The sequence below is a fragment of the Corvus hawaiiensis genome, chromosome 4, assembly GCF_020740725.1.
Source record: "Corvus hawaiiensis isolate bCorHaw1 chromosome 4, bCorHaw1.pri.cur, whole genome shotgun sequence".
NCBI lineage: Eukaryota > Metazoa > Chordata > Aves > Passeriformes > Corvidae > Corvus > Corvus hawaiiensis.
In genome coordinates, this window is record NC_063216.1 from 23741283 (window position 1) to 23762767 (window position 21485).

General features: G+C 40.5%; 1 protein-coding gene across 5 annotated transcripts in view; it reads left to right on the plus strand.

Annotated features, from left to right (window-relative positions):
* The window catches only part of TBXAS1 (thromboxane A synthase 1), a 264375-nt gene that overhangs the window by 161966 nt on the left and 80924 nt on the right, over positions 1-21485 (plus strand). For 4 of the 5 annotated variants that reach the window (XM_048300444.1, XM_048300445.1, XM_048300446.1 and 1 more), the window contains 4 exons: positions 1367-1483; positions 8733-8821; positions 11273-11421; positions 13416-13546. In XM_048300444.1, coding sequence (XP_048156401.1) covers positions 1367-1483; positions 8733-8821; positions 11273-11421; positions 13416-13546 — 486 coding nt within the window. The remainder of the gene's footprint in view (positions 1-1366; positions 1484-8732; positions 8822-11272; positions 11422-13415; positions 13547-21485) is intronic. The other variant, XM_048300447.1, reaches the window with a different exon arrangement.

The following is a 21485-nucleotide window of genomic DNA, read 5'->3' on the forward strand; positions in this document are numbered from 1 at the left end:
TTAATGATAAAGGCTGGGAATAACTTCCTAGAGAGTGATCATTCGGACAGAAGTCTGAAAGTTGCAGGGAACCACAAACCAGTACATGAGTACAGTGTCATGCTGTGGTATGTAATATTCCAGGGTAAATAGAGAACTGCAGAATGTCTGGAGAAAAAACATCCATCCTTGCCTGGAGTACCATGTCAGGTCACAGGGACTGTTACCTTGAGAAAGAAGTAAATCAGCAAGACTATGCAGAGGAACAGTATCAACCCTGAACAGTCCTAGATAATATAACTGATAAGTATGTATTGAGTGAATTAGTGTTATGTGGGGTAGATGGCTGAAATATGCTTAGTGGTTATTATAGCCTTCTGTATGTATGGGTTGCTGCAAAGATGGGGAGAATAACCTGGTTTCTATGCCTGCGACAGCATAAAGACTAAAGTTCCGGCAAGAGAGAGAGATTGGGCTACCATGGTAAAAGTAGTACAGCACTGAAAGAGTTTGAGTGGGGAGGTTATTGAATCTCTGTTATTGGAGGTCTTCAGGAACAATTAGGAAACATCTTCTGATATAATATAAGATGTAATATTTTCTACTGTGGGGCTGGATGTCTCCTGATGCTTCTCCCAGGCAGAAGTGTGTTGTTTTCTGACTCGCTTTCTCTTTTGTCTTTTATATCCTTTTACTCCTTGGTGAATAGCACTGTTCTCTGGACAGGAATTTCTTAGATGGCGGGGGAGGTTAAAATTTAGTAAATTCACAGTAGTCATTTTGGTACTGAACTTCATGGGGCAGTGCTTTAAGCTACTATATTTGACCAACTGCTGCAGCTGTAAGAGTCACAGGCCGCAACTTCTTAGTGAGAGTGTTCCTTATCAACAGAGTAAGGACTGGGACTTGCTTTCTAATCAACATATTTTCTGAAGACTTTTAAAATGCATGTAACAATTTGACATACCAGCTGTCACCAGAAATTGTGTCCCCCACCAGCACCGGCATGCGGTGCGTTGGCACTCATGTCACACGGAGAGGGAGTGTTGACAAGTCCTCTTGCTAGTCACCTTAGAGCGGGAAGAAGCCAGGCTTCAGTGAAAGCGATCTCAGGAGAACACCAGGAACATCAGAACCAGAGCAGTCTGAGAAAGGAGTTACCGGGTTGGTCCAGGACTTCTACAAGCCCAAGAGAAAATGAGTGCAGCAAAAGAGAAATTTTCTCTAGCCTCATCCATGTTTAGCTTGGTGTTTGGGACTGATTTGAACCTCTCTTCATGGGACAGCAGTGTGATACCATTCCTGAGCAATCTTCCCAAGTTCCAGAGTCTTGAGTAGCTGTAGTTGCATTTGTGTTAAAACTGAATTATGTTTTCTGTCGACTTAGAAGCCGAACTTGATTTCCAAGCCAATGCTTGATAGCATCCTTTGTCTTCGTGATGACAGATGGAAGTACGTGCGGAGCCTCCTGACCCCAGCCTTCAGCGATACCAAACTGAAAGAGGTAAGGTGTAGACATTGCTGCTTTCATAATTTAGAAGACTTGTGCAGGCATCTGCTTTATGTAGGTCCATATTAAGGATAGGTAAAACATGCTATTTTGTGCCACTTTATTTAGACCTGAAGAGTGCTGCGGCAGAGCTTCCATGCGGCATGGTTCAGATCATAGACTGGTGAAAATCAGAATAGCTCATCTGAGGATATGATCCTCTGTCTTCCTCTATATGAGTCAGTTTGTCCATGAAAGTGTAGCATACTCAAGAAGGACCCTTACCTCTTCCTCTCCCTTGCCCTGTTAGGAGTAAGCTTAGGTCCAGGAAAGGTTATTGCTCCCAGTTGGAACATAGCTTTTCTTGATGTGCAGAGTCAGCAACTCTCATGTTAACACAGGAACTGCTGTCAGTTTGTTTTCATTTCTCCATCTCCTTCCCCTTCCCTCCTCCTTTTATTCTTTAATCCTTTCATATAATAAAATAAGTCACTGGAACAGAATGTCATTGCCAGATAAATACCTCTGACTGAAAATAAATGTCTCTGCGTTAACCTGCTGCTAATTTCCTATAAATGTATCAGCATTTGCTGAGCCATGGATACCCATTACGCAGTAAAAAAGTCCTGTGACATGATATCTCTTAATTAAATGTATATAAATGATTGACTGGTTAAAGTCTTCTCTCAAAGAAAAATACAAAATACAACCCCACAACAAAAAAAAAATCACCTCTTCCTTTTTATGTTTTACTCTGAAAGGGAATCATGCTCACTCTGGTACCCAGTCCTGGGTTGTAAAATTTTCCACTGGGCAAACGCTTGTGTTGTTTTGACATGCCGCTGTCGAAATCCACAGTAACATCTAAATGTGTCTGGCTCTCCCAGCTCTATAGACAGCGGTCGCTTAGCAACGCCGGCTGTCACCTCCTTATTATGGTAAATTCTAATTGGCTGCGAGCCTGGCGGAGATGCTGATTAATCACGACTGACAATGCCATTGGTTATACGCCCTGACATTTGCTCTGTCACCAACTCCATCACGAAATTTCAGCAAGGCGAGGGTGTTTAAATATGCAAGCGATTAGTTGCACATGGCATGGTGGCGAGAGGAGAGTTTTGCATTTTCCTAGCGGAAATTAATCTGCCTTACTGCAGGTCATCGGCTCTTTACTCGTGGACTAACAAAAGATTATGCCGCACTCCCCTCAATTTGTGGAGAGCAGCCTCTGCCGGCACCAGCCGGGCAGGCTTGGCTGAGGAGCACAGTGAGGGCAAGAGAGGGGAGCCTCAGGGATCCTGCTCTGGGGCTGGGCACGTGTGGCTTTGCGGGGTCTGGCCGATCAAACTGGGCTGGGAGGAGAAGTCATGGTGCTCCCTTTTGCATGGCTTGGTGGTGGAGCTGGAATGCAGGAATGTAGGAGGTAAAATGAAGGGCTGTCCAGTGCCTGGTAGCTGTCTTGCATGCAAAGATTGAGATCTTTAATTTTAGCCTGATAATCAGCTTTGCCCATGCTGCCTCTTTCAAGCTCTGTGGAAGGCATGTGTGCATGGGCTTAGGGTGACCTGGAAATTGTCACTTTCTCCTCCCATTCTACAGCAAGTGGGAAAAAGAGGACTGGGGCAGGTGTCTCTGAAAGGTTCAATTTTGCTTTTCTCTCCCATGCCTTCACCAGAAGTCCGTCCATCCCTACACAGACAGACACTTGCAGCAAGCCCATGTGAGGTTAAGAACCACTGTTGAACGGATGTGCTCCTCACCCTTGCGTTTCATTTTCTACCCAAGTACATTAGCAATCCTCGGATTTGAAGTTAATGCAACTTAAGTCCTTGCCCATGTGCTTTTCCTGCTGTTGCTTAATTTAGAAGCCATACCAACACTTCTCAAAGGAAATCAATGCTCATTAATTATGATCTCACTTTTTAACTCTCCCATATTTGGTACTCTCTCAGAACCTCTACAGCAGCATGGAAACAAAAATACCATGTTCTAGTATTGGCCATACTGCAGAGTATTCAGCATTATCTGCAAAACATCCTGTTTATAATAAACCCTTCCTCTCTACTTTGAGTTACAAACACAAATTTGGTACTAATTTATTGCATAAAAACCTAGATATGCTATTTTATACATGTCTATAAATACTACTAGGACATTCCTTATTTCTTCTTCCAGGATATTAATTCCTCTGACAAAATCCCACACCAAAGTCTTCCACTCTGTTCACTCTGTCTGCCTTACCTTTGTTCCTCTATGAAACTCCCCAGTGGTGCTGGAGAGACTGCAGACCTCGTGAGTGTCTTTGGAGAGTGTCTCCCCTTGAGTGCTGCAGCCCCTAGTGCCACTCCATAGACTTGTCTGTCTGGATGCTGTGAGAGAACTGGGAGCTATTAGCCTGTGACAGAGCAATAAATGTTAACAACTCTTTGTGCTCCCCATAGCAATCACTTCAGATGAAAGATGCACTGGGGGACAGAGAGCTCAGCGTAGGTTCCTGATATCTCCATTTCAGAAACACAAGAAAGGACAGTTTCAAGGCTAGCAAGAGTGAGAAGTGAGAAGCCCCTTTGGCCTGGCTGCTGGAGGACAAGACCCAAGACAGAGATAATGTGTGTTGCTAAGATTTAACCTGCAGTGCTCCACAGAGGCACCTGCGGCTGTGGGCAGAGGCGAGCTTTGCCCTTGTCACTTCGAAGAAGTGGTGTAATGTCACTGAGGAGTTCACTGAGCTTGAGGAATTTCCCTGTAGTTTGGCAGATATCTCCAACAGTCAGCCAGCAAATGATGAAGAGTTGATTCCAGAAATTTTGGATTTTTCAAAGTTAAAGGAAATGAACTGAGGTTATAGAAGAGGTTATAGAGTTGTTGGATAGCAAATATAGTGATTTCTGTGTGTCTAGAGAGAGTTGTTTTTGTAACATTTTCCAGCAGTTTCTGACATCTTCTCCAGCTTTCTCTCTGTCTTTTCTCAATTTCTTTAAAAGCTATGTACTGTTTCCCTGTTGCTTTTATGGATTTCTGTGTGTTGTGTGTTCTCCCTTTTTAATTTTCTTTTTCTAACAAGCATTAGTAAAGGAATCCACTCCAGCTGAAGGAGGGTTTGGCTCTGGATATCATTAAACACAAATGCTATTGTGGTGCTGAGCATAGCATAAAGCAATAGACTTGTAAGCTTGATTCTGCAGTAAGATCGGGTAGCATCCCACGTGGGATGGCACTGGAGTTGGTAGCAGATCTAATAGTAAGCTCTTTCCAGTAAGACCCCCGAATGAACCTCATAGTGCCATTGCTGTGGGAGCACTAAGAATGAGAAATGAGAGACAGGAGGCAGGAAACCCAAGAAATGTCACTTCCAGCGCTGCCATTGACTGCCTGTGGATGACCTGACAGAAGCTACTTAAATTCTCTGCACATGAAACACCTTTATCTTTTAAGTGGGAACAATACCAATCACTGAAAGTTGGTCCAAGATGTAATTCAGGAGGAATTGTTGAATTATAATACTAGATGCTCTAAGTAACAGAAAGATTTCCCAGTGTTCCTGTCATGCTCCCCTCAGCTGTTATGTATTGAAACAAGCTGACATGTTAGTGATCTTGCTATACCAATCTTGATTCTCTATTTAGTATTTCTTAATTTGTTCCTCTTCTTTTTGCTGTGGTGCCTGTGATGATCCTGCAGTTCTGGACCCCTTGTCAGACTTGATAAATAGCTTTACTCTCTTTTACAGCCAACACCAGCAGAAAACCTATTGATTTTTATTTATTCTGATGGTGCTGCAGCAGTCTTGTCATCTCGTATCAGTGTGCCAGGGATCCTTTCCTCCATTAACAAACCATTTAAACAAAACAGAACACAAAAATTAAAGAAGAGAGCACAGCTTAATGTAGCATTGTCCTAAATAACCTGTGAAGTGGAGTCTGTGTTGAGGCATTTCTTTCAAACAAAGGGAGACACAAAGCAGAACTTGTAATAGCATGGCAGAGCAGTGCAGAAAAATCCTCCAGTGTCACTCTCAGGCATGTAGATCTTTCATGTCCCACTAGGACTAAGATCTGACAGTCCAACCATTAAGGAAGATCTGACAGTCCAACCATTAAGGTTTTCTTGATTTGCTGTTAGAATGTACATATTGGTCAAAGGCATTTTGGGAGCGTCTCTAGAAATTGCTGTTGTTGGTGGACAAAGCAAGTGTGCTCACCTGAGGAAAACCATATCACTAATGTAAAAAGTGATACGTGAAATGTGCGTAATCTTGAGCCACAGGCCAATGTCTTGTTGAGTTGCTCATTGCGGTAAATTGTGCCCAGGAATAGCAGAGCTCCACTCTCAGGTGACGGAAACCAATCCTCTCACAAAACATCTTTCTGACACTTCTCTTTTCCTGGTTTTATTCAGGGACTTGAAATCTGGAGGAGAAGCAATTCTTGTGTTAGGGATGAATTCTTTTTCCTTCTCCTTCCTTTATATTTCATAACATTTGTGGGACTAGAGGCCCAACACGACTTCTGCTTGCTGTATGTGAACAGTACAGTCTCCAGTGCATCTGTCTACAGTGAATATGATCCAGCCTTCTAGTTTTCAGTTTGGATGCTAATAAGGAGAGTAATAATACTGATGAATACCGAGGACCACATCTAACTAGAGGAACGTGACTCTGATGCCTTTGAACAGTGCAAACATCCACATGCACTGTGCATACGCAGAATCAGAAGCTAATTGTTGATATGTGCCAAATAGCATATTGGCAGGATTTATACAGCAAAGCCCCTGGCATCATGAAAACCCTAACCCCAAATGCTCTTCTTTGGCAAAAAGAAAGAAATTTGGACTCTGGGCTACTCTTGCTATTAGATAACTGTCAGATCAAATATTTACAGGGACCATATTGTTTAGATTTTTCTTCATCCTGTTACTCTCAGCCAATCTGAACACAGAGCAGCTGGGGTTTGTTTACCCACCAAGAACTGAATCTCAGGCAGGTTATGCAGGTTTTATGTTCTGACTGGCAAATGAGAATGTATGGGAAGTCACTGATACCCAAGGCAGTGTAGATCAATGTGTCTGTTTTTGTGCCACTTTCCTACGCTTGGTATAGTTCACGTCCCCTGACACTACTTTATTTTTCTTGACAATTGGACCAAGATTTTGGGGTGTTATGAGACTTGAGAACGTTTCAGTCTGTGGTCTTTGTAGTTTGCTATATTGGACTAATTTATGTCCCCCAGGGGAATAAAAACCCGAACCCAACCTAGGATTTCAGAGTCGATATCCTCTGTAGCTTTCATATACAAATAATTGTCTTATTGTCATATCACGCTAACAGTAAATCAAATCCATGTCCCCCCCCTCCCTATTTTCCTGGTTAGATTTACTAATAAAAATATCTTGTGGCTAGGAATGAATTGCAACAGTATTTCCAAAAGCTGGTGGAACGTGCAAAGTGCAGAGGTGCTGTGGGATGCCCTGGCCAGACGTACGTCCCCCTGACGTCTCTGCCAGCTGTTGAAAAGTGATAGCAACCAGCTGGCTGGTTACAGATCTGGTGATGTGATGAGGAATAAAAGAAAAAATAAGGCAATAAAAGGAAAATCTGAAATGATCACCATCTGTTTCGGTAACGTCATACCTGTTAAAAAATGGATTTTGATTTTGTTCTCCTTGGCTGGTTCAGTTCATTGGTGGGGCTAGACCTAGAGATTATGAAGTATTTCACCTTCATTCAGTCTATTGAATAAAAATGTATTAATTTTGTTGAACCATTTGAGAAGAAGCTTGCCGCAGGGGACCTTCTTTGGAAAACCAAAAAGGGGAAGAAGACTGCCACATAATGTGGTGTGCACCTCCCAAAAGTGTAACAGCTGCTTTTACCGAGCACTAATCTGGTATCAGAGTTGTCTTGTGAGACTGTGGCAAAGCCCAAATCGACCTGGCTTTGCAATGCAATTTCTCTCATATAGACATGGGACCCTGAGAGCAGCTAGACACATTCTTGACTCAGACTTCTGCCTTCGGAAAACATATTGGATGCTCCCGCGTTGGCCTTTTGACTGCGTATAGTCTTGCCCATGTGTTAAGATGGCAGTGTGCCTGTGCACAAAGTGTTATGCCAGTTTCACAGAGGTAGAAGTGCCAAGCAAAATGGACTTGGCTGGGCAGGCTGCATAGCTCTCAGAGTGTGCTGTGAGGCTGCAGTAAGTCTTTTTTGATAACAGGAATGTCAGAGGAGTAGGATAAGTCTGTTCTCATGTTTGTTGACATCCGTATGCTGAAGGAGGTAGTTCAGGAAGGAAAGGCAAGCTTCTGTGTGTGCGTTGCTGATGCTTGGCACAGTTGTTGATGTAAGACTCTGGTATTAAGTTGTAGGCTGCTCTTGGTAGTCCATATGGGAAAGAGCCATAGAACATAGTTCCTTTTGGTTCACGGCTGGAACCGCATATTTGGTGTAATCAGGGAAGTGTCTGATTCCTCTCATACGTAGAAACTAAAGGGACAGAAAGAGAGACTTTATAAGGCCTTGATGTTTGCCTGTGCTATGGTTTCCATGAAGCCCTAAAGAAGAGACTATTGCACTGCTGGCTACAGCCAAGCTGTGGGTAAGTCTACCAGACCAGCGTGTGTCAGTGACTGGAAAGAACCCTTAGATTAATAAATTCACATGAATGTCCATTTAATGGCATCACCACTTCAGAAAAGCCTTTCCTTGTGTACCAATAGCAGTTTGCCCTCAGCAGCTTGTAGTGGTATCTAGGGTGGTTTTCTAGTGTACATGTTAGGTCCCTCAAACTGAGAGACGGCAGGGTAGAAGTGCTGGGTCTCTGATGCCAGTGCCTTTACAGGACTTTGGAAAACATTATTCCTTCTGCCCTGGAGCATATGCAACCTAAAAGTCCATATAGAGATCATGATAAATCATCGTTTGGAACAGGGAATGATTAAAAATAGAGGGGGATATTTTTGCCTGATAGCTCTCTGTGTATGTGGCCACAGCGGGGCAAGAACCATCAGTCAGGTAAGTGACACAGCCTCTTATATTTAGGCCCAGAGCTGGAGAAGGGCATCCCTGTAATGTGTAGGTTTATTTTGAGCTGAAAGTGCCAATATTTCATTTCAACTGTGCATAAGTGCCTAACAACACCTGCAGAGGCACCTGAAAGCTCTATCCCATTTATCAGATCAAAATAATTTTAAACAATTATTTTTGTTTGGTTTTTTTTTCCTTAACATTTTATGTTTTTTCACAATTCAGTATGTTCCTTTCTAGATGACACCACTGATAAACCAGGCCTGTGACATCCTGCTGTGTAACTTGAAAGTCTACGCAGATTCTGGCAAAGCTTTTGATATCCAGAGGTATGTTCAGCATGCCAAAAATTAGTAGCGGGTTAAAAAAAAAAAAAGAAAAAAGTCAATAGCAGCAGTTATTCTAAATTCACACTTACTGTATAAAAGATTTTCTTCCTCCCTCACTTTTAAAAGTGGAGATCATAGTTTAATAGAGGGTGTGTCTGATAAATGCCTTTTCTTCCTGGGGACAGCCATTGCATACTTGAAAAGTAATTTTAGTAAAGCATCTAATGTATTTCTGGCAGTTATTTAATGAAGTTTTAACAGCTGGAAGCACAAAGGAAGGCTGCATCAGTCCCTGTCCAGTCTGTTCTCTACAGGCTGCCAATAATGTACAAACACAAGAATTGATCTAGTATCAAATATATCTAGTCCTTCACCCTTTTGCTTTTTTTTATATATGAGGTTTTTTTGAGCACTTAATCATTCTCACCACATTCTTCATAACACCCTCTCACGGCACGCTATCTTTTTGTGAAATAATGGCATCAGTACTCCAGATGAAAATGCACCATTGATTTATAAAATGACATTTTAATATTTTCCATATTCTGCTTTCTCTCATTTGTTATGCATTTAATATCCTATTATCTTTTTTGTTGCTCTTTCATCAGAGGTCTTCACTGAACTGCTCACAACACTATCTAGTCCCTTCTCTGAGTAGATGCATTTCCTCTAAGACCCTGGGTGGTAGTTCAAATGCATCCTTTCTAACGGGCACTATTTTTGCTTCATTTTTCTTACACTTCATCTGCTGGGTTGGTCAGCACCCTCTGAAGTTCTTCATGATTTTCCCCAAACTGCAGCAGCATAAATAATATTGTTTCATCAGAAGAAATGGATATTTAGCCACAATTTATTAATCTTTTTTCAGGTACATGTGCATGTGCAAGTGTGTGTGCGCACAGAGATCTCTTTATTAAATGGCTGAAGAGATGCTATGAAACCTCAAGATACATTATACTAGCCTAGTGCTGGGATGAAAATTGACCTTTCCAGTCTTTCCAGTCTTTTCCCTTTTTTCCATTTGTCCTTTGTCTTTGACTGGGCTTTTAGCTATTAATCCATTATAGGGTTTCACCTCTCAAGAGACACTTTGGAAGAGACCTTTTGAAAGTATAAATGAATGATGTTGACCATCTCAGAACATGATCTTCCAGTTGTTTTTTTACCATGCTACCATTTCAGCAGGTTTGATGTATTTATAAATGTGATTTTCGTTCTACTACAGTTTCACAAAATTGCTGTGGGAGCTGGTTTTTTGGATGTAAAGACCCTAGCTGTAACCTCCTGTGACCTTAGTTGTCTTTAGCCATTTTGTGTTTTGCCAACAACTCGAGGTTTAGTTTTTAAGGGGTTTTTTTTCAGTACCTTGGAGAGGTAGATGATTGAGTCCTTCTGATATTATTGTTTTATAGGAATGCCCTCTCTTTTAACATTTTAACTTCTAATAATGCTTTTTTTTTGCGTGTGTGTGTAAGAGTTGAAGACCAAAAGAAGTTACTTAGCTTTGCAGTATTGTTGTTATCTTTCAAATCTGCTCTGGTGTGATCAAAATGACAGCTCACAAAGATCATATTTAGAAATACTGATTCACATAATATATGCAGGATATAATGGGCCTGACTCCTGTTCTTCTCTTCATACATGCTCACTCAGGTTAAAACACCAGAGATTGATATTAGCCTTTTGTAAGGATCGTGGAAGTACAGTCATTGCTTATTTTACCACAGATCAGAAGAATCAAATTCCAAGGATATTTTACATTCTTGGTCCACTTATCTCAAAACTTAATAGAGCTGCTAAAGCTCACTAGGAAAATAAAGATGGTAAGACAACTGGATAGATGGTCAGATATGCAGGGAGTGATTCAGTAAATTCTGAAGTTTCTAAATCGTGGTCCACAGATCTTTTGTAGTTCCCAAAGAACTGACTGCTCCTCTGCAGAGATACAGATTTCACATAGTGTCAGTTCCTCTTGGTTTTATCCACAGAGTTACATTACAAAGGAGGTATGAAGAAGAAGAAGGAAATCCTTAAGCACCTCTTATGTCTGAGAGTTTAGACTGGACAGGTAGTAGGTGTGGTTTTTGCAGTTTAAAATGAGAAAGGAGTGATCTCATTTATTAGGATGCATACTAAGAAAATGCTCATGAATCTCTGACATGTTGCATTTGATTTCTAGATCATAACAAATTTAATTGTTTTTAATAAATTTTTAGTGGATTCGTTGAGCTATATGAAAATACATCGCATTGTAGGTGTAGAGAAGGTGATCATTATCAAGCATCAGCATTTTTCAGAATGATGGAAACATCTCTTGTTGGCAAAACTCAAATCTAAAACCAAAAGGAAACTCAGTGGCAAAAATTAATGCTATGTGATGTTCGTAGAAGCAAGATAGTAATGGATATGTGACTTGTAGATAATTATTTATCATTCTTCAATTAAATGCAGGTGTTACAACTGCTTTACCTTGGATGTCGTTGGTAGCGTAGCTTTTGGTACTGAGGTGGATTCTCAGAAGAATCCTGATGACCCCTTTGTTAAGAATTGCAGAACATTCTTCGAAATGTCTTTGTTTAAGCCTCTTCTCATTCTAATCCGTGAGTATAGTCCACATTTGTCTACTTTCTTGTGGTAATTTCCTAAAAGTCATCCTCAAATTGCAAAACATGCTGAAGCCGGAGCAGGAAGTTTTATAGCCGAGATTATTTCAGAGGTGTTCAGAATGCAACCTACAGGCCAATTGTACCCTTGAGAGTTCCACCATATGTTCTACAGGTCTTGTCACCATTAATGAAACTTACTCCAGAAACTGAGAGTCCAGGAACACAATGCTCCAGGTTCATTTGAGAGGAAAGTTTCTGGGTTCTGCCATTTCTACAGTACTTGTTTTAATACACTTCTCACTAAAACAGAGTAACTGCCCTTCGGAACTTAAGTGTAAAGTTTCTGTGCACTTGGTTTGCTTAGTAGAGACTGAAATTCCATCCATTAACAACCCACTAAAGAAAAGAGGTGGAAGAGCATAAAGAGATTGTGTAAAGTACTCCCAATTCTTTTTTTGAACAGCAGGCACAGCCTGGTTGATGGCTCTAAAGGATAAAGATCACAAGTGTCATGAAGAGAATGCATTTATTTTAAGTGAATAAATAGGCAATGCACGAGTGGAGTATAAAGCCACGTAGTTCTAGGGCACACAAGCTAAGGCTTCGTGGTGGTGATGGTCTTGTTAATTCAAGAGCAGTAAGAATCACAGCTGAGGAAGCCACAGCATAATCAAGGCTTTTGAGGTTTTATCATCTTGTTATCTAGACCTGCACACAGTAATATCAGGTGGCACAGTGGCAAAGTTTCCTGTGCCCATCTGATCCTGCTGGCATTACAGATTGCACCTGTACGCGCAGTGCATCAACTGTTTCCTTCTGGAGTTGTGTATCCAAATTGCCCTGGGGTTAGCGTTAACCTGATTGCAAAATGTGATTTGTGACCAATTTCTTAATGGGACAGAAATGTGCCCCTATACATCTAAGAACATGTCCTTCATTAGAAAAAGTTTCTGTAGTGTTTGGAGTTGGATTCCTTGATTCATCTCTTTCTGCTCGCTCATTAATGTAGCGAGAATTCCCACAATGTATCTGCTCTGTTGGCAGAACAAGGTTTTTCCAATGATTAGTTTGTTAGTCTTTAGTTGTTCATAAGTTAACGAGGGGTTTATTAGGATGTAAGACTTCACTCAGGCTCCTATGTCGTGACTATAAAAGTCATGGACTGGAGACCATCCTTGTGATAACATCTCACTTCCAGAGTCTGTGGCCTGTTTAGAGAAGCAAAATAAATAGAATCATAGAATAGTCTGTGTTAGAAGAGACCAAGAGACCTTTAAAAGTCATCTAGTCCAATCCCCTACGATAAGCAGGGATGTCTTCAACGAGGTCAGTTTGCTCAGAGCCGGGTCCATCCTGACCTCGAATGTTTCTGGGGATGGGGCATCCACCACCTCTGTGGGCAACCTGTACCAATGTTTTACAAGCTTCATTGTACAAAACGTCTTCCTTATATCTAATCTGAATTGGCCCTCTTTTAGTTTAAACCCCATAGCCTTTGTCCTACTGCAAGAGGCCCTGCTAAAGAGCCCCATCCTTCTTATAGGTCCCTAATACTGGAGAACTGTAAACAAGAATGGAAACTGCACTGTTTCATGGGTTGGTGCCATAAGCTGCTAGGCCAGTTCAAGATCCCCCACCTTCCCTATATAATTGTCTGAGTAGGCAGGGGAAACAACGCTCCCCTTTGTTGTGGTGGCTCCATGACATCAAAAAGCTGAACTAAAATCCTGAAGCATTGTGGAAACAAGCTTGGAAGGCATCTGTCTGGCAAGAGAGTCCTGGCCAGCAGGACATTTCTAAAAGGAAATCCTTTTTTCTTCCACCCCCATAGGTTGGTAAAGGGAGAGGAAAAGAAGAAAAATCAGTTTTCATAAAAGGAACACATCAATCCCACTTGATAAGTTTTATAATATTAAGGAAGAGTGGGGCGGACTATTTTATGCCTTCACAGTCTGATTCACCATTTTCTACTTTAAAATCTCTTACAGTTTCTTTCCCATTCATAATGATCCCATTGCTACGTATTTTTCCCAACAAGAAACAAAAGGAACTGAATGGATTTTTTATCCAAACCATAAAAAATGCAATTGTCTACAGACACCAGCAAGATGCAGCTGAGGTAAGGCTACTTCTGTGATAAATATATGGATAAGTAAATATTTTGAGGAAGAACTGGAAGTGGCATAAGCCTCAGTTTCATTCCAATATTGCTTCTCTTGGAGTAAGGATGCAGAAAAGTTACATCTGGGATGACTTTTCAGCTTCGTTTCCAGACCCAGAGGGAAGGATTCAGCCAGTGGAATTTTTTTCACATCTTAGAGTCAGGTGTCATGTCTGCACTACTTTCACTTAAGGACCAGAGGAAAAGGAGCCCTCACTGAGTGTTTCGACTCAGTAATTCCCTAAAAGCTGAGGCGGGTGTTATATAGTCCTGTGACAGTTTCTGCTGCTTTGGAACATGGAAAGAACCTCAGCATCTGGTTAGAGCAGTCACTTGATGTTGAGATGGCTAACTAGAAAGGTAGGAAATACCACCTGAAGTATGGAAACAAATGGATACCCATGGTTAGCAAATCATTTGTTACCTCTTTTGTTTGGACATAAGGCACTCTGAGGGGTTTTTTTGTGTTTGTTTTTAATCACTCTTGTTTATGAAGTATGTGAAGGCACATACATTTTTATGAAAGTCTCTGTTTTTGGTATATGAAGCATTTGGAATGTAGGCCTCTGCTTTGGTTCTATGATACAGAAGTTCTTCTTTTGTCCAAAAAGACAAGCATGAAAGGAAATGAAATCCTAAGGTTTCTTTTATTTCATTTTTCCTTTCTTTTCCTTTCTTTTCATTAAGTTTAATTTCGTTTCATTTCATTCCTTGACTTCTCATTTCATTCCTTTCATGAAATGAAATCCCAAGATTTCATTTTATTTCATTTTGTTATATTTCATAAAATTTCATTTTTTAATTTCAGTTTTTAAATTTAATTTAATTCTTTGATTTGGCATTTCATTTCCTTTCACGATATGAAAACTCATTTTGTGAAAGGAAATGAAATCTGGAGATTTCATCTAATTCCATTTTGTTACGCTTCTTTTAATTTCCTTTCATTCCATTTCATTTCACTTCATTTCAATTCATTCCATTAAATTTAATCTCATTTCATTCCTTGACTTTTCATTTCATTTTCATTTATGACATGAAATCCCAAGATTTCATTTAATTTCATTGTTTCATTTAATTTCTTTTCACTTTTTTATTTTGTTTTTTTAAAATTTTCATTTAATTTCCCTTTATTCCATAATGTTTAATTTCATTTAATTTTATTATTTGATTTTTCATTTCATTTCCTTTCATGAAATGGAAGTTCATTTCATGAAAGGAAATGAAATCTTGAGATTTCATTTAATTTCATTTCTTTAGGTTTCCTTTCATTTTTCTTCATTTTTATTTCATTTTTTTTTCATTTCACTTAATTTCCTTTTATTGCACAAAGTTTCATTTCATTTCTTCTCATGAAGGAATATGGATGTGTAGTGAGAAACAAAGAATATCGGTGAGAATTCTATTTTTAAGGTAACTGAGACAAATTTTTGCATAACAATTGACATGAAACACACAACATACACACGAAGGAAGCTGTTAATATTGAAGTGTAAGAGATGTTTCTTACCACTCTGAGATGAAGAGTAATGCTGATGGAGTTAACAGCACAGGTGAGAATGGATCTTCCCTACTTACTCTCAGAGCTTTGCCCCACAGCTGCCACTTTTCAGGATAAAATGGATTTTAGTTTACTCTACATTACTTCCAGGACACATTTAAAAATAAAATTTACATTTGAAGATATCACTGCTCTTTGACTTTTTCTGCAGTGATGTCTCACTTCTCCATTTGTTGCAGTTTATCACTACATGCTGCTTGTTGTTCCCTCAGCCCACCTTCATCAGTCTTTGTTTTTCTTTACATCAAAAGATGGTAAGCACCACTGACTGGCCAAAACAACTCGTGATTCATAAACATGGTTCCTGGCCCAGGCTGAGTGCTGCAGGAAGATTTTCTGACAGTGATGATGTGTATAAACTGCTTGCAGGCACCTCATTTCTACTGCACAGGTCCAGTGTGAACTTTTAATGGCATACAGATGTGGCTTTGATTTTTAAATCAAAGATTTATGCCAAAGGGGGCTGCATGGAAAGTCTATTCTGTGTATCAATTATCAAAGGATAAAAGGGACCACAAAACAACATAATGTGGATTAAAAGTTTTGTTGTATTAACCATGACTAATAAAATGCAATGTGTTTCTGTGGCAGTAGCACTGAGGGGATCGATCATGGGCTTCTTCACTGTGCTAGAGCTGGTCCCTCCCTTAAACAGGGGACAGCACAAAGAAAAGCAAGATTGTAGTGACAAGATCAGGAGGCAGAAATCTGCATAATGCAGCCTGTTTGCAGGTTACAGTGGTTGATGGACCAGAGGCTTAAGGTTCTATTGGAAGGGATATTGGAGGTGCTGTAAGAGATAACACATGGCAGTAGCTGCCCAACACCAGGACAACGTGGAGGAAAGTGCAAGGTCCATGTTTGCCTTAGCAGTGTGTGTACAGCTCCATGACTGCCTGTGGACCCGTCTGCTCCTGAACTTTTGCCTAGTTTGCAAAATTGGCATGTAGGAACTATTTCAGGTGCTGGGATTTAGACACTTAGGGCCAGATTTCTGAGGGCAAATTAAGTCCCCTTTGCAGTTCAGTATCATTGTTGTTCAAAAGTGACTGGAAAGTTTGGAGCTTTCTTTTTTCCCCTTTTCACTGCCTGTCTTGTTACATGCTCTTACAATTTTGACTATTTTAGGTTGGTGGTACATGAGTCTTGTTACAAATATAGGCAACTAATATTTCCTGGAGACATAAAAATGGTGTGTGAAGCAGAACAAAATGCAATTTTTTTCAATTTAATGCAGAAATTAAATCTTTAGAGATTAGGTGCCCCAGATAGCTGTGCATGTGAAGGAGAATTATGTCCTCTGTCCTAGGTCTCAAATGATGAAATGTACCCACTGAAACCAGTTGGAGTTTTGGCACTGAATTTTAATAAGGCCAAGATATAACTAGCAGCCACTGGTTCTTTGTGCTAATAATGAGAGCTATAAGCAAAGTCTTATGGTCTCCCTGAGGTGCATTAGGCCAATGGGTATTCCTTAGTTTGCCACATTCCTAGATGTTACATTGTGTGCATCTTTTACTCCCCATTGATTTTATCACCATTAAAAATGCTTTTGGGTTCTTTTCTTGAGGGGAGGGGGTGGGGAGGATAAAAAAAGCCTTTGGAACAAACTGTAAAACAATGAAAAGCTCCACGACAGTGATTCAGCTGAAGCTTGTCTTCCTCTCATCTGCAGCTAATGTGAACAAAGAATAAAGAAAGGCCAAAAAACAATGTGACAAGCAAAGTCAGCCTGTTATCATCCCTGTTCTATCAGTAAATGAAACAATGCTTCTGAATGCCTAAAGATAATCCCATGGGTAGATAGTAATTTTACAGCCAGGTTTAGATCTAATAATACGCTTGCAGCTTATATGAGATCTGTGATGTCACTTTCTCTCATCCCATCGGTTAGTGGTGCAGATGTCATTTTAATTATATATTATCTTTCTGTGGTCACTTGAATAATTTTGGTCCTGGATATTCCACTCATTTGGCTTATGTACAAAAACATTTAATGGTTGTACTTTAGAAATTTTAATATATTACATTTATTCATAGATTCAAATTATTGTAAAAAGCTTTTCCCACTATTTACAGAGGAGCAAATTTACCCTGCTCAGAAGAAACAGCACAAATTTAATGTACCACTTAACACCTACTTTAAAGACTCCAGCAAGATTTAAGTGTTCAAATACTTTATCCTGATTATCTGCCCAGGTTTAAATTTTTCCCTGAGGCAAAATGTTTCCAAAGACAGGGCAGATAGACTAGTTGTTTACTTCAATAAATGATACTTTGATAGATTTTCATTTAATAATCTGATATGCAAATCTTTTTCATGTTAAAGCTATTTTTATATCATGTTATAGCTCAGTTCTTAACCTACTAGTTTCTTTTAAATGATGATGTGTAGATGAAGGAGTCTTTCATAGTGCTCAAAACTAAGACTCCTTTCTAAAACTGTGGGTTGAAACTAAGCCTGCTGTCAGCAGATTAAAGTCCAGAGTTTCATTTGTAATCCATAGTAATAACAACTATTGTAATGAAACAATTTAAGGCTATTGTAAAATACTGTTTTTGGAAAACCACCACAGATCTGTGGGAGAATCCACTATTGAAAATACACATCCTTTAACAAGGAGAATTGGAGAATTCATAGAGGCTTCAACACATTCTTCTGACACTGTCTGATTTTTCCAGTCATACTATCTGCTCTGAATGCGTAATTCAAGGTCACAGATCCATGCCAGGCCGGTAGTGATCTGATGATGTTTCTGATGACCATCAGCTGCTTCCTGGTGGTTTCAAGTCAATTTGGAATGAGAGGGTGACAAAGCACAGGCAAGTATCACCAGAACTATTCATTGGCATTTCAGTTTGCAGTTCAGTCAGTCTGGCTGCAGACCTATGGACTACTTGAGTGCTTTTAATGCAAATGCAGAGCAGACAGAAAGAACAACAGGAGAAGAGTCTGAAGGCTGTGAGCCGTGCTTCCCACTGAGCCCCATGGTGTAAAGCCACACAGAAACTGTACAGCGTTGTCAGTCCTGGTGATGATCTGGCCCCCTTTTAATTGGTGTGGCTTTGGGATGCTCTGTAGTCTACTGTGCCCAGGTATAGATCAAAAGAGGCTGTCCTCTGATCAAGTTGCAACCCCCTCCAGTTTTCCCTGCTTGCCATCCTGGCCAATCTTTTCCCTGATCACCGGAAGCTACAGTCAGTGGCTCTGCTTTTCCCAGGCTGCCTGTACACCTGGGCAGGCATGAGACATTCCTGGTGAGTGGAAGTCCTTTGCTTTATCAGCATCAGCCATAGGAGCTTAAAAAGGTCAGAAAACTGAATTTTGACTAACTCTGAAACTAAGGTATTTGAATACTTGCAAGGACGAGGGGTGGGGGGGGGGGGGGGGGGTGGACTTCTCATGCTCTATGGACTATCGCAACAGAAATGCGCGATAAAGAAGGGGTATCTTTTAATATCTTTCTGGGAAATTATGGCCAGGTTAGAACTTTAATCTCTGGAACACTGATTCCCAGGGAAAAACATGCAATGATCTCCCCTAAGGGGAAGAGGGACGTGTGTGTGTGTACCTGCATTCTGGAGGATAAGCGACAGTCTGAAAACCTAATTACTGTGACACTCTCTTCTTTTCTCTTCCTTCCCCAGTAGCTCCCTGGAGTCCTTCCTTTTCATGAACTAATGAACTATTTTATTCAAGAGCTGCTTGAAATGAGTTGAGCAGAGGTAATCCTCCTGAAAAAGTCTGATCCTCTCCTTGTCAAGGGAAAACTATACAATTACAAAGAAAACTTAGTTAAAAATTTGCTAAATACTATGTACATTCCAGGAGCTATGTGTGTGTTTGAACTGTGTAAACGCAGTACAGATGTTAAAAAGTAAATATTTTTCTACGGAAACAGCAGATGGGAGGATTAGACACCTAATAGTGTGCAGTATTCTTATCTTTGTAGAAAAACAGGCAAAATTTGTTTCTGTTAAGAAGAAGGTGGTGTCCATTTAAGGTTACACACTATATGGCAATATTAAATAATCTATTTTTATTGATTAACATAAGTCAGTAAAACAAAGGAGCAGTCTGATCCTTTTGTTTTTCTAAGTCTGTTGGAGGGATGCTGTGATTCTGTTCTGCTGTGCTGTTCTCACAATTTGATCATCCCATCACACACTGCCTTTGTCAGGTGGAAATGTGGACTTTCCAGAAAGGTAAATGTGTGTCTTAAAGATATAGAGGAAATTTGGGCTAAATATGGAGTTGAACACAATTCTCAAACCTCAATTCCTGCTGCTTTTAGCAGAATGGTATAATTGCTCTAGAATATGTTAAAAACCTTTTGAACATTAAATCTGGTATCTGTGCTTGGGCAGCACACAGTGACGAAAAGAATGAGGAGCATTATATTAAAAAGCATTTTAGTTATTCATCTTCTTTTAAAAGTCAAGCCATTTGCTTGTGGTTTAAATTGTGTTCCTTCCCCCATTTGATTAATATTTTTTAAAAAATTATTTATTTAATTTATTTTTCTTAAAGAGTAATGAGTAATGAGTTTTATAACTTTCTTGGGATTTATGAACTGGGTATTTAAACATAACAAAGCTACAAAACCTTGAATGGAAATGAACTTAAAATCCTTATTACTTCTGGGCACCAGCTGAAATTTCTTGCTCACCCCGTTGTTGTCTTTCCAAGGAGGAACTGGAGACTTAGCAAATGTGATCTTTGGGTTTCAGGCCTGGGCTGAGGTGTCTGGCTGAGGTTCTTTCATCATGAAATGCAGCTCTGCAGTCTCTCTGCTCAAAAGAGACCAAGGACGGAATAAGTAACAAGAGCAGTGTCTTTCTTGCCTCCCCAAGGTGTGCAGGAAGAGTTTTGCATTACTGCTGCATCTATCCCAGTTCTACAGCTCAGAACACCTTTGAGCCCAGGGCTTTATGAGCACTATGGCCACAAGAAGTTAGCAAATGTCTGCTTGGTTACCTGGTGCCAGCAAGCACATGGAGGTCTGCTTGCTGCTGCTTGCCCTTTGCTCTAATGCACCATTTTACTGTTTCCTTGGTTATGGCTCAGAGTGCTTCATGGACTCTAGACAAGGAATAGGCAGATGGTATCATGTATGCATTGCTGCCCCACTCCAGCAAACCCTGCAGCAACCCTAACAACATAATCTGGCATCTGTGATTCTCTCCACTCACTTTTGGTCTTTCTCAACCACTGCAGTGTATCTCTGTTTTTTCTTCTGGAGGTGACAGGAGTGATGTCTCTATCTCATATTTCACAGATCCCACCTCAGCTACACTCTGGGATTTGAAGTGCCATCATGCACGTGAGCCATCTCCATGACTTCTCGGAGCACTGCTCACATAGAACCACAGAATCATTTAGATTATAAAAGGCCTTTAAGATCATTAAGTCCAACCATTGACCCCCTGTCAAGTCCACCCCTAAACCATGTCCACCAAGTGCCACATCTACATGACTTTTACATACCTCCAGGGTTAGTAATTGAACCCCTTCCCTGGGCAGCCTGTTCCAACAACTGACCACCCTTTTGGTGAAGAAATTTTTCCTCATATCAAATCAAAACCTCCTTTGGCACAACTTGAGGCCATTTCCTCCTGTCATATTACTTGTGAAAAAAAGACCAACCCCTACTTGACTCCAGCCTCCTTTCAGGTGGTTGTAGAGAGTGATAATGTTCCCCCAGCCTCCTTTTCTCCAGGCTAAACAACTCCAGCTCCCTCAGCTGCTCCTCATCAGACTGGTGCTCCAGACCTTCCCCAGCTCTACTGCCCTTCTCTGAACATGCTCCAGCCCCTTCAAGTCATTCCTGAGGGGCCCAGAACTGAACACAGCACTCAAGGTGTGGCTTCAGCAGTGCCAAGTACAGGTGATAACCATGCTTTAGTTTGTAAGAACATAGACTTGTACTAAAGGACAGATATTAAATTGAAGCACCAGCGTGTTCATGCTGATTAGCCTGGTTAAGTCTTTGCATATCCACAGTTGCCAAGAATGATCTTGCAGATAGTACCAGGAAAAGCTAACTTCACTTTCTAAGAGATGTGTGGTGGAGCTCATTCAGAGGGCCTTCAAAAAAATTTTAGGTTTGGCCCTTTCTGGGCAGAACAGGAGAGGTTCAGATGCTCCCTGTAGCAGCATCAATCAGCAGGAAGTCACTAAGCCAACAGGATGCCTTCAGAGTTAAAAGGAGGAAGGACTTAAATGCTTCTGTCAATAAGTTTTGGCATGTATTTTCCTCCTGTTTTCACCAGCCGGTGTGGGAAGTGAAGATGGACATTTGGCTTTGCCAATCTACAGCATATGAGAAACATCTTTTA